Source organism: Somniosus microcephalus, chromosome 16, assembly GCF_052327205.1.
Source record: "Somniosus microcephalus isolate GS21.2 chromosome 16, FLI_Smic_1.0, whole genome shotgun sequence".
NCBI lineage: Eukaryota > Metazoa > Chordata > Chondrichthyes > Squaliformes > Somniosidae > Somniosus > Somniosus microcephalus.
Window position 1 is genome coordinate 49,022,601 of NC_141002.1, and position 13,671 is coordinate 49,036,271.

The window sequence follows — 13,671 nt, forward strand, 5'->3', positions numbered from 1 at the left end:
TACACTGAATTAATGGAAGGTAATGATGCATTCTATTACCTTTGCTGAACTGGTAAAATCATTAAAATTCTTCTGGTACTGGTTCCAGGTGTCCTGGATGATGGTGGTGGCATTCACACTAATTGCTGCCCCCTTCCATCCTCCCTGGGGTTCTGCAATGCTCATTCCAAAGAGGGTCTCTCCTCAGCCTCACTTCCTTTAGTAGAATTTCAGTGGCTCCAACTGAGAAATGATTTGTTCTCTAGATTCCTATACTCCTTACAGCTTTCAAAACTTCAGATTACATTGCCTGCTCTGTAGTGTCCGAGTATCAATAATACACGGACTGCAGGAGAACAATAAAACAGGTATTTACTGAACAGAGGGTAAACGTCAGACTGAAGTACAGAAGCCTGCTAGGGCTTTTTATACAGGTGTGGTCACTGCCGGTACTGCAGTATAAAATCGGTTCTTTTAAAGGTACATACACAACAATTCCTCCCCTTTTAGATAAACAGTACATAACATTCATTTAACAACTAAATAATAACTAATTACAATTACAATTTTCTCTGTACTATATACATCAACTGAAATAATTATTTATTTATAAGTTCAGTCTTTGAGGAGGCTTCCTGATCCTTACTGGATAGCGCCTTTCTCGAATACCCTGTTCTTGCGGCGGAGTCGATTCTGGCTCATTGTCATTGGTTGGTTCGTCAGCTTCCAATACCACTGCTTCTGAGGTAGACGCAATCTGTACTTCGGGTTCATTACCAGGTGCACATGCTCGTGGTATAGGTTTGGCTTGTTCCTGTGACTCTAGAATCTGGTCAGCATGGCGTCTCACGATGCTCTCTCCAACGTCCACTGTGTGCATATCGTTCCTGGCTGCCATTTTTCTGTTCGGTAGTCGCGGGCCAAGACTGGTTGCCCTATCTTGAAGCTCCGGGTTGGCTTCTCATTGATGTGCTGGAATTGCTTATCCTCAACATCTCGTCTTATGTTTGGTTTGAGCAAATCCAGGTGACATCTTAGCCTTCGGTTGAAGAACATTATGGCTGGAGTTTGGTTGGTGACTGCATGTGTCGCATTCCGGTAAGCAAACAAGAAATTATCTACCTTGTGTTGTAGTGGTATGTCGTCGTTATACATCGCCTTTATTGCCTTTTTAAAGGTCTGAACAAACCTCTCAGCCAATCCATTTGTGGCTGGATGATATGGGGCAGATGTGTAATGTTTCACCCCATTATTCCTCAGAAACCTCCGGAAATCCTCGGACACAAACTGTGGCCCATTGTCGGAGCAAATCTGTTCTGGCAAGCCATTCCTGGCGAAGATGGTCCGTAGGACTGCAATAGTTTTCTCCGTGGTGGTGGAGGACATTTTGATGACCTCTGGCCATTTCGAATGGGCATCCACGGCGATTAGAAACATTGAGTCCAGAAATGGACCAGCAAAATCAATGTGTACCCGTTGCCATGGAGATGAGGGCCACTCCCATGGGTGTAGAGGGGCCTGTGGTGGTGCATTTTGGACTTTCTGGCATCCTGAGCAGCTCTTGATCAGGTCCTCGATTTGTTTATCGATTCCCGGCCACCACACATAAGCCCTGGCTAGGCTTTTCATTTTTACCCCTCCCAGATGACCCTCATGAAGCTCATTGAGCACTCTATCCCTTAACTTGGGTGGAATTACCACTCGGGATCCACACATCAAGGTCCCCCGGCACACTGACAGCTGTTCTCTCCTTGGCGAGAATGCTGGCAACAGTGAGTCGCTATGTGCTGGCCATCCCTTCACCGTCAAATCATAGACCCGAGAGAGTATTGGGTCATTTTGGGTTTCCTTCTCTATACTTGAGTTTGTAACAGGCAGACATTCGACTATAGTCGCATGGAATATCTCAACAGGGTCCGCTGCAGGTGCTTCCTCTACCGTAGGCAACGGTAGGCGTGACAGCCCATCAGCGTTTCCATGCTGTTTCGTACCCTTGTACTCTATGTCGTACTGATGTGCCCCTAGAAAAAGTGACCATCTTTGCAGCCGTTGCGCCGTCATCACCGGAACGCCCTTCTTTGGGTTAAAAATGGAGACCAGGGGCTGATGATCAGTCAGTAGGGTGAATTTCTGCCCGTGCAGATAGTGATTGAACTTCTTCACCCCCCACACCAGGCTGAGGGCCTCCCTGTCAATCTGGGCGTAGTTACGCTCGGCTGAGGTTAACGAGCGCGACGCAAAGGCTATGGCCTCTCTGAACCGTCAAGGAATTTGTGTGACAGCACCGCTCCAATGCCGTAGGGAGACGCATCACATGCCAACCGAATCGGTAGTGTTGGGTTGTAGTGGGCCAATACTTCTTTTGAAGTGATTAGGCATTTACATTTCTGAAAGGCACGCTTACACTCATCACTCCATTTCCATGTTACTCCAGTTTGCAGCAGGGCGTTCAGTGGGTGCAGAATTGTAGATAAATTCGGCAAGAACTTATGGTAGTAGTTCACCAGCCCGAGAAACGACCTCAGTTGCGACACATTTTCCGGTGCTGGAGCCTTGACTACAGCCTCAATCTTGTCTGGCGACTTATGCAACCCTTCCTCATCAATCATGTGGCCACAATACGAGATTTGTCTCCTGAAGAACTCTCATTTGGGGCGGTTGGCTCATAGCCCATATTCCTGCAATCTAGTGAGCACCTGCTCCAGGTTGACAAGGTGTTCACTGTCATTTTCGCCCGTAACCAGGATGTCGTCCAAATAACACTGGGTCCCCGGGATCCCTTGCAGGACTTGTTCCATCGCCCTCTGCCAAATAGCCGGGGCTGATGCTACCCCGAATACCAGTCGATTGTACTGGTAAAGGCCTTTGTGAGTGTTTATCGTGAGGTATTTCCTAGATGCTTCTTCCACCTCCATTTGTAGATATGCTTGGGCCAGATCAATCTTCGTAAAGCGTTTCCCTCCAGATAGTGAGGCGAAAATATCTTCTGTCCGTGGAAGTGGATATTGTACTGTGCAGGACTGGGTTCACAGTTACCTTGAAGTCCCCACAGATGCGAACCTTCTTCGGCTCCCCAGGCGTGCTGCTCAATGATTTCTTCATTACAGAAACGATGGGTGTGGCCCACTCGCTCCAGTCCACCTTGGACAGCACACCCGAACGCTCCAGACTCTCCAGTTCTGCTTCAACGGCTGGGCGGATCGTGTACGGTACCGGTCTGGCCTTAAAATATTTTGGGTTTGCGTCATCTTCGATTTTTATCATTGCCTTTACTCCTTTTAGAGTCCCAAGTCCTTGTTGGAACACCTCTTTCACGTCAGTTAGAATTTTTGACAGTCGTCCAGGTGTGACGTCATCATCCTTTTTGTCAGTCACAGTTAGCGCCTGAATGGAATGCCAATCCAATTGTATTTTTCGGATCCATTCACGTCCCAATAATGGTGGTCCTCCATCTTGTAGTATATATAGATATACAGTTTCTGTGTTTCCTTGCCGTTGTATTTAACTGGCACCCTTATTTTTCCTCTGGGGTAGACTTTTTGCCCCGTGTATGTCTTCAATACAATGGACGTGTCCTTTAAGGGTATGTGTGAGAATAGCCGCTCATAGTCTCGTCGATTCATGACAGTTAGGGCTAATCCTGTATCCAATTCCATCATTACTTGGGACCCTGCTATCATGAGGGTGACCCAAATGGTTTGGTGATCCTCCTTTGCGATCACGTTGTGTAACTTTAGACAACTTAGTCTCCTGCTCCCGGAGTCATTATCACTCTCCTGATCTTCCGAACTACTGTCTGTCTTTTTTACTTTCTTGTACTTTTCCTTAGTAGTTCTTATAGTGTTGGTTTTCTTTCCCGACCTGCAGACTCTTGCTATATGTCCCATTTTCCCGCATTGCCTGCATACTTTGTCCTTAAACCAGCAGTCCTTCTGATCATGGGTTGTTCTGCCGCAACGATAGCACTTTTCTGCTCTATACGCCATTTCATTAGCGCTGTATTCTTGTGGTTTCTGTTGTATTTCCGCAGCTCCCCGTGCTGCTGCTTCGTAGGATACTGCCACGCTGAAAGCCTGTTTTAGCGTCAGCTCCTTTTCCGAAAGTAGTCGTTTCTGGGTTCCTTCACTCTGGAGCCCGCAGACAAACTTATCCCGTAAGGTGTCTGCCAGTCCTGCTCCGAACTGGCAGTGCTTCGATAACTTGCATAGTTCCGTAAGATAGTCAGCATTGTCCTCATCTTTGTGCTGGTTTCTTTTATGGAACTTGAATCTTTCTGCTATCCGCAGCGGTGTAGGGTTTAGGTGTTCCTGTAAGATATTAACAATCTCTTCAAAACTTTTCTCCATTGGTTTAGCTGGGGTAATTAAATTCCGCAATAGGCCGTACGTTCTCGCGCCCATCAAATTTAATAATACCGACGCCTTCTTTCCATTGGCCACCTCATTGGCATTGCAGTACACTTCAATTCTTTCCACCTACGTGGTCCGGTCTTCTACCTCGTTGTCGAAAGCAGTGATACTGCCACTCTTCGGCATCTTGGGTGATTTAAAATGGCGCCTCCCACGCTTTTTCTTCTTCCCCAATGGAATAAAATGGCACCTCCCGCGCTTTTCCTTCTTCCCCTTGCTGCCACGCTGCTCCTAGCGTTCTACAGGGTAATGGCGGCGACCCGCGGCTTCGGCACGTCTCACTTTTCCTTCCCCTCGTTTTATTTTCTCTACGCTGCCCGGTTCTTGAGCACCGACCGCGCCCTGTGCGCTCCACCCTCTCTCTCTCTCTTTCCTCCCGACGACGCTGCGCGGCCCCTTTGCAGAGCCGCTCGATCGAGCTCGAGCCCGCCGCAGTCCGGAAGGGTCAGCGCACTACCTGCTACCAGCACGATTTGCTGGAACACCTTGACTGGGGAGCCAAGCCCAGCTCTCCACAGCCTCTCCCGCAATTCTCCAAACACCGATGGATCCTTGGGCGGCTGCCCGCGGTCGACGCCCGTTGTTCTGACTTTGACCTCCAAGAAGCTTCTTCTCAGGGAAAGAGCCCCGTGAGGTGATGCAGTACTGCAGGTGAGTTTGAACCTGCCCGTCGCCAGTGTAGTGTCCGAGTATCAATAATACACGGACTGCAGGAGAACAATAAAACAGGTATTTACTGAACAGAGGGTAAACGTCAGACTGAAGTACAGAAGCCTGCTAGGGCTTTTTATACAGGTGTGGTCACTGCCGGTACTGCAGTATAAAATCAGTTCTTCTCTTAAAGGTACATACACAACATGCTCCAGGGCTTCAAATCCTGCAGTAGCACCTGACTTCCTGTCCACTAACTAACCTGTCCACATTACGATAATGAGACTGACCCTAGAAAAGCACATAGGATCGATGCACTAAATACCAGGCAGGTACACTTCTTGTACTGCCCTACTTCTGGTCATGCATACTTCTGACATTAAAATCTATGTTATTGGTTCAATATCTGCACTGGTCTAGTACCCTTTGATCATTCTTCTCTACTTGTACTCACTGTTACAGACTAAGCATGTGTAACTCTGCAGCAGAGCTATGACAGCGTGGTGTAGAGGGTAAAATCAGCAGCAAGAAGGCAGAGATGGCAGCAAAACAGGTGTCACAAAGAACATCTGCCACCATAATGGATCCGCCCTTGCATCCTCCCTCCACTTTTCTTGGGCATTCATATGGTTAGAGCCATCCCCATGAAATGAACAGTCCCCTTCAACAAAATAAAGTTGACCCCTGAAATAAATTCACTAACCTATGCTAAAGCCTAACCTCCGCTTTAAACCTCAACCCAGTTTTTCCCCAACATTGTCCTAGGATTTTATTTGAGATGGCCTGGCAGACAGCAAGATGGGGGGGTTTGACACTGATAGCACAGGAGAGCTCGATGGAGACTGGCAGCAACTTAATAAGAGTTTAAAAATATAAATTAGCCTTCACTAGTAACAGGAAATTGCTGAACTGGTAGCACATTTGAGTAAATCTGAACAATAAGAATTGTAGGTGGTCAAAATTTTTTTCCTAATTTTGCATTATCTAATGGCCAATGATAAAGACCAACTGGGAAATATCATGAGAGATCAAGAACTGGCACAAAAGAATTGTTATCGCCTGAAAGTGACTAAACAAAAGCGGGCATTTTTTCTTCTATGGTTTACAAATTCTATCTACAACACCTGGTTACAAAGCTCATCCTTCCACATTCTGTTTGTTCCTCCTTATCCTCACCAGTCTCACCGAGATCTTTCTACTCCATGTTTCATGTGCCTGTGATTACCTCCCTTCACTTACTGTTCTCCCTCAGATTTAATATTTTTTAAAATCTTTTCTGCATAAGCTGCAACATGTGTAGAACCATTAATGTGTCTGGGTTTCTGTCTTCCTTTACTTGTAATTTGTTTGTTTGATTGGTGGTTAGAATTAATAATGTTTAAAATACGGTGAAATGTGCTGCATGTTTGGGTTTGCTAGGTTTGTGATTGTTTTATTACATAAAATTACATGGAATATACAGCATACCAGTCCATGCTGGTGTTTATGCTCCACTCGAGCCTCCTCCCATCCTTCCTCATCTCTTATCAGCATAACCCTCTATTTATTTCTCCCTCATATGCTTATCTAGCTTCCACTTAAATGCATCTATGCTATTCGCCTCTACTAATCCCTGTGATAGCGAGTTCCATATTCTCACCACTCTCTGGGTAAAGAAGTTATAAATCTGGGTTATGCTGTACAACTCGGTGTGATCTGTTCTCTGTCCTGTTGCAGACTGATTATGAGGGCCAAGCAAAGAAGCTCATGGAGCTGATGGAAGACACTGATATGATTGTTGTTGCTGGAGGGGATGGCACCTTACAAGAGGTACGACCAAAGTTTGACATGTCAGTGCTTTGCACATATCTATCCATATGCCACTTAACAATAAAACTTACCGACTCTGAGGTTGCACACAGGTGGCAGGAAAGGATGTTGCAAAACTGATTGGAAATAATTTCATCACAAGTCCCAATTAGTGGAAATGCAGTACTTTAGCAAATCAGCGTGTTGAGAATGAGAGTGGTAGGATGCAATTTCGATTCTGTGATTCCCTACAGGTACAACTTCTATGCTGTTGTAGAGAAGAGCCAAGTGGAGATCAGGAAAGAATTATGGGAGAGTCACCCTGAGTTACCCCATAGCAGTTTGGCATTGGCAGTGACTACCCTCCAAACTGAGGACTGGTGTATGCAGAGACATGTGGAAAAGAGGAGCAGCTGCTCGTGGCTGGGTACAGAATAGCACTGGCACATGTTTGCAGTAAATGTCTGATCGTGATCCCAGCAATTGATCTTCCCACTATCGTCTTTCAGTTTCCTGTAACAGCCTCATGCAGAATTTCTGTAAATTTAGTACTTCCAGGATGAAATGTGTTTTTTGATGTTTCTCCATGGTGACCCATCCAGGAGGTTGGAGCAGTCCAGCCTGGTGGTACTTCCAACTCCATGGATACTTTAGTGCCATTTCTGGGTCGTATGGAATAGAAAACCTGCTTGAACAAGAATGCCTTCTTGTCCTGTCTTTTCTTTTCCCTGACACTCCTCAGCTCGGGTTCCCCTCCTTCGCACACAGTTTGTTAGAAGTTGCAATTCAAACTGTAGAGATTGTGATTCAATACCAGGACTTCCAGATTGCAAGAAGGAACGAATCAAGTGGGTGTACTGTATAACAGTTTGCAAATGTCTTGTCCAAGACTACAGCAAACCAAAGGATTAGATGGAGTTCCTCACTGGTGCCTTATACTATTGATGATTATCTTGACCATTCTAACTGTTTTTGTTTTATTTTACTGTTTTACTTTATCAGGCAAGGACGGCACATGGGTTAGATGGGGAAGATGGGAGAAAAACTAGTTTGGATGAGTTATTAAAGGAAATAATTTTTGTTTTGGCCCTAAACCTAGATATAGTTCAGATTAAATAGTATGTACATTAATTCTGCTCTTTCACACACACTGGCTCATTGACAAAAATATTCACAAGTAGAAATAGACAAGAAAAATGTTTTAGTTAGTGGGTACAGACTGACCTGTGGTGTGTAGGACACACCTGTATAAGAATGGAAGATTACATATGAGTCAAACATGCATGTAATACTGTCCGGTCTTTCTTGGCATGTCAGTACTGAACAGTTACAGTTGTTACACCAACTGGCACTAATTGAACTTTATTGAGTAATTGGAAAACTCTGTGTTGGTAGGGAGCAAAAACACTTTGCTTTAGGGGTATTGAAGGTGCTTTCACTTTTTTTCCTCTTTTGACATTAGGTGATAACCGGGCTTCTTCGCCGAGAGGATGAGGTAAGCATTTCATGTCACAGTTCATGGTCCATGCTGACCATATAACTTCCAGTGGCGTAAATGCATAAAATTTAAATCATAATTTTTGTGTGTGAGTTCTGCCGCTAACTTTGGCAATTTACTGATATGACTGATGAATTCGTGTCATACGCAGTTTTATTTGGCAAGTTTTTGTTTTGAAAAATCGTGTTATTTTTTCATTTCTACAGCAGAGTTTGGAGTTCATTGACTCACGTTTTAGTGGTGACATCTTCCGCTTGCTTCTGCTGGCCCTGAACGAAGGTCTATTGTAGAAGCAGGAAGGACTGCACCATTTCTAAAGAAAAGCTCATGGTAGAAGATGTCTCTGTTTTTAAAAAAAAAAAGCGCACGCACACCTTTTAAAGGACAGAAGCATTTTCATCTTCTAAATGTTTAATCTAGGAGCCTGTTTAGACGGTCGTTTCCAATTTTCAGGGGTACAATATTGGAGTTGAGGAGAGGAAAATCCAGTGGTGATGTCTCTCGACTGACCACAGGACTCTGGTCATGAAAACACTTATTGTCTCCGCTGTACTGGCTAAAGGAAATGGAAAAATTACTTTTTCATATTTTCAGTATTTCTGCCCTTTTTAGGCTGTCTTTAGCAAGATCCCCATAGGATTTATTCCACTGGGAAAGATGAACTCCTTGAGCCAGACACTGTATCCTACCAGCAAAGAACAGGCCAGGTAAATGACGACGTTTTACTCAAATTCTAAGTTGCTTTGGCGAGGAGGTACAGATGATGGGAGATGAATTGGCTGTAATGAGCCAACACATTCCTAGGTTTGGTAGACGATCCTTTCAACTGTATTGCAAATGATTTGAAAATTAATTTCTGCCTCCTTCCAATTTTCTGCCCTCTCATGAAGACACTGGCTCATGCCATGGTGTGGGTTCCTGGGCACCACCCACTCTCCAGTAGTTCATCAAGGGTTCACTTTTCATGGGTGAGCTAGACACTGTACTGACCAGTTACTAAGCAGCATCATAGCTGAAGATGATTCTTTCTTACCTGATGCCCATACTTTTAGCAGCAGTCATTAGGTAGTAATCTTGAGGGGGCACTCTGGTTAATTTTTTTTTCCTTCACCATCTCCCCTTTTCCCTCGTTAGACACTAAAGCCAATTATAAATCCCTGCCATTATCCTGGCTGAGATCAGCTAGCTGAACACAGTTAGGTGATTAAGCCGGAATCATTCCTGACCTCTGTGGTTTTGTTTCACACTGATGGTGCATTAACCAAATAAGCCATCAGATGACCTCAGAATTTTTTGTATCCTGAGCATTTTTTTTTTGCGATGCATGATGCTGAAAATTGCCTTTAAATTGCTGCAGTTGAGCTCCAGCCTCTACTGCACCCTGTTCACATTTGTCACTGCTGTGTTGCAGACACATTTTAAATGCCACACTTGCTATCGTGAAAGGAGAGACTGTTCCCTTGGACATACTGGAAATAAAGGTAAGAAGTAAAGTATTTTCCAGCAATTACTCGTACTTGTGTAGTCTTACAGAATAAGCTCCAGTAGCCAGAATTACCCAGGGGTTTAACCCTCTATTTAAGGTAATTTAAAAAACACTAAAAGTTCTCCCATGGCATTGTGAATGGGTAGTCCAGAATCTGGAGTGAATATTCTGATGTTTACTGTGTTCTTGCTGAGTCTAAATATGATAGCAGTTCATGCATCGCCATCATACAGCAAACTTGCTGAACAAAAATAGTATGATTGCTTTGAGGTAAAAATATTACACAGTTTACTGCTACTGAAAGATACAGGCTACAGAAATAATTGTAGCACTTTCTATCTTTACACAGCTTACTTAAGGTACAAGTAACTTCTCATTTAGTTACCAGTTATTTGCATTATAAATGTTTTTGCTCTACCTCCCATGGTGGATTTCTAGTACTTTATTTGTTTAATATGCTACTCTTACTTCCCAAAGCCTTTTTTTGTCTCCATTATGTACAAGATTATAAAATATATATTCCTCTACCTTACTTTCCATGATGGATTTGCAGTTCCAGCTGAAGCAATCGTTTGTGTGGAGGTTTCTCCCACAGTTGAGTCTTTAATTATCCAAATGCAAAACGGGGTCCCCTGCCATGGTCCCAGCCTGGCTGGCTGACCAGTTCTGGCTGCAGCGTCTGAGGTTAGCAAGGGAGCACCTTATGGACATCCCCTCTGACCCCATCACAGAAGTCTGTGTGGACTATCATGCTGCATTCTGGGTACTGTAGTTCCACAGGAGCAGAGTGACAATTCCAGCTCCTGCAACGTATCTCTTTCATGCACAGAATTTGTTCACAGCAACTGGAAAACCGAAGACCCAAGTGAAATGTCCAATTTAAGAAACAAGCTGTCTTTTTTTAAAAAATATATTGTCTGCAATGTGTAGAGCCAGAGGATGTAGGTGGGGTTTTAAATGAATTTTTTGCATCTGTGTTCACTATGGAGAAGGACGATGTGGACATAGAAATCGGGCAGGGGGACTGTGATATACTTGAACATATTAGCATCGAGAGGGAGGAGGTACTAGTGGTTTTAGCAGGCTTAAAAGTGGATAAATCCCCAGGCCCGGATGAGATGTATCCCAGGCTACTATGTGAGGCAAAGGAGGAGATTGCAGGGGCTCTGACACAAATTTTCAGAACCTCTCTGGCCACAGGGGATGTGCCAGAGGACTGGAGAACAGCTAACATAGTACCATTATTCAAGAAGGGTAGTAGGGATAAACCAGGGAATTACAGGCCAGTGAGCCTAACATCAGTGGTAGAGAAATTATTGGAAAAAATTCTGAGGGACAGAATTAGTCTCCACTTGGAGAGGCAAGGATTAATTAGGGATAGCCAGCATGGCTTTGTCAAGGGAAGATCATGTCTGACCAATTTGATTGAATTTTTCGAGGGGGTGACTAGGTGTGTGGATGAGGGTAGTGTGGTTTACATGGATTTCAGTAAGACTTTTGATAAAGTCCTGCATAGGAGACTGGTCGGGAAGGTAAGAGCCCATGGGATCCAGGGTGCCTTGGCACATTGGATCCAAAACTGGCTTAGTGGCATGAGGCAGAGGGTGATGGTGGAAGGTTGTTTTTGTGACTGGAAGCCTGTGTCCAGTGGGGTACCGCAGGGATCGGTGCTGGGTCCCTTGCTGTTTGTGGTGTACATTAATGATTTGGATGTGAATGTAAAAGGTATGATCAGTAAGTTCGCAGATGACACGAAAATTGGTGGGGTGGTAAATAGCGAGGAGGGAAGCCTCAGGCTACAGGACGATATAGATGGGTTGGTCAGATGGGCGGAACAGTGGCAAATGGAATTTAACCCTGAAAAGTGTGAGGTGATGCATTTTGGACGGACTAACAAGGCAAGGGAATACACAATGAATGGTAAGACCCTAGGAAAGACAGAGGATCAGAGGGACCTTGGTGTGTATGTACATAGATCCCTGAAGGCAGCAGAACAGGCGGATAAGGTGGTTAAAAAGGCATATGGGATACTTGCCTTCATTAGCTGAGGCATAGAATATAAGAGCAGGGAGGTTATGATGGAGCTGTACAAAACGCTGGTAAGGCCACAGCTAGAGTACTGTGTGCAGTTCTGGTCGCCACACTATAGGAAGGATGTGATTGCTTTGGAGAGGGTGCAGAGGAGATTTACCAGGATGTTACCTGGGCTGGAGCGCTTCAGCTATGAAGAAAGACTGGACAGGCTGGGGTTGTTTTCCTTGGAGCAGAGAAGGCTGAGGGGGGACCTGATTGAGGTATACAAAATTATGAGGGGCATAGATAGGGTAGATAGAAAGGAACTTTTCCCCTTAGAGGGGTCAATAACAAGGGGGCATAGATTCAAGGTAAGGGGCAGGAGGTTTAGAGGGGATTTGAGGAAAAACTTTTTCACCCAGAGGGTGGTTGGAATCTGTAACTCACTGCCTGAAAGGGTGGTAGAGGCAGGAACCCTCACAACATTCAAGAAACATTTGGATGAGCACTTGAAATGCCATAGCATACAAGGCTACGGACCAAATGCTGGAAAATGGGATTAGATTAGACAGGGCTTGATGGCCGGCGCGGACGCGATGGGCTGAAGGGCCTCTTTCTGTGCTGTATAACTCTATGACTCTATGAGATGTATGCTAAACCAGGGTTAGACAAACCTAATTTTGCTAGAGAAAAGTCTTGAAGCTCTGGAACAAAATTACATTTTGCCCAGGAGTTTCTGCTTTGGGCGCAATCGGCGATCTGGCCGCAAATTGCGCTCAAAATTACACTGGTTTTCAGAAGTGGGTTTTTTTGCTCAAGTTTCCGCTCAAACTCATTTGCATATCCCTGAATATAAAATCTGCCTTGAACCAGGGCAATCGGGCAGCGTTATAAAACGTAATTTTAAAAATTGCATCAAAAAATATTCTTTGATATATTTAAGTGATAACCAGGAACCGTTTTATTAATATAGCTGAAAATGGGTTTATCACAAAAAATAAGCATTTTAATCAGAGTGTCTATTCTACCACCTGTAAGTAATCCACTTTTAATTGAAAATGACTTAAAAAAAATTATTCAGAACCATTCACTAGTTATTTGTGTACAGTAGTCAGTTTCTTAGTAAATTTTTTAAAAATTATATTGAAAACCTTTTAAAAGGTGCCTATTAGTGTCCTTGGACCTAAAAAAATGTTTTAAGAGCCTCCTCAAAGGCCTGGAAATGGGCACAATTAGGGGAAACTCGCCATGGTGATAAATTCGATCTGGGGCGTGGCCAGTTTTGTAGGTGGGGCCAGCTTCTAACATGATGTTGATTTGCGCTGGATCTAATTTGCGTTTGAAATTCCTCGTTCTTTTGCGCTGGTTTGGCCGATTTTCAGGTGAATTGTGCTGAAAAAACCAGCGCAACCCAGCAGAAACTCCAGGCCTCTATCTTTATCTTTACATTTTTACACCATGTTTGCTCACTCATGTAACATCAACTTTAACAATCAATCTAAAACAGTCTGATCCAGTAGTTCCGAAAATGTTTACTTTTTTAATAACTGGATTCATATAAAAACAACTCACCACCTTATGACACTGATTTTGGTAGGCCTGAAAAAATTATTTTTGTTTGTTTTAACTTCACTTTCCTTCATTCATTTCTGTTTCTCTTGCTCTTTCTCCTTTACTTTCTTGCCTTACTCTTTCTCTCACAGGACCTGCTGCCTTTCACATCCTCTTTTTCTGACTCTCCCACCACCTTTCCTTCTGTCTCTGTCCCCTTTTCCTTTCTGCGAATCGGGCTCTCTCCTCCCTTTTAGTCTATTCTTTTCAAGTTTGATCTTCTCATTGCCTCTCTC

General features: G+C 44.2%; 1 protein-coding gene across 1 annotated transcript in view; it reads left to right on the top strand.

The window, feature by feature from the left end:
* Nucleotides 1-13,671, top strand: part of agk (acylglycerol kinase) — a 58,632-nt gene that overhangs the window by 24,067 nt on the left and 20,894 nt on the right. The window contains exons 5-8 of the mRNA XM_086008966.1: nt 6,756-6,848; nt 8,290-8,322; nt 8,938-9,032; nt 9,737-9,806. Coding sequence (XP_085865092.1) covers nt 6,756-6,848; nt 8,290-8,322; nt 8,938-9,032; nt 9,737-9,806 — 291 coding nt within the window. The remainder of the gene's footprint in view (nt 1-6,755; nt 6,849-8,289; nt 8,323-8,937; nt 9,033-9,736; nt 9,807-13,671) is intronic.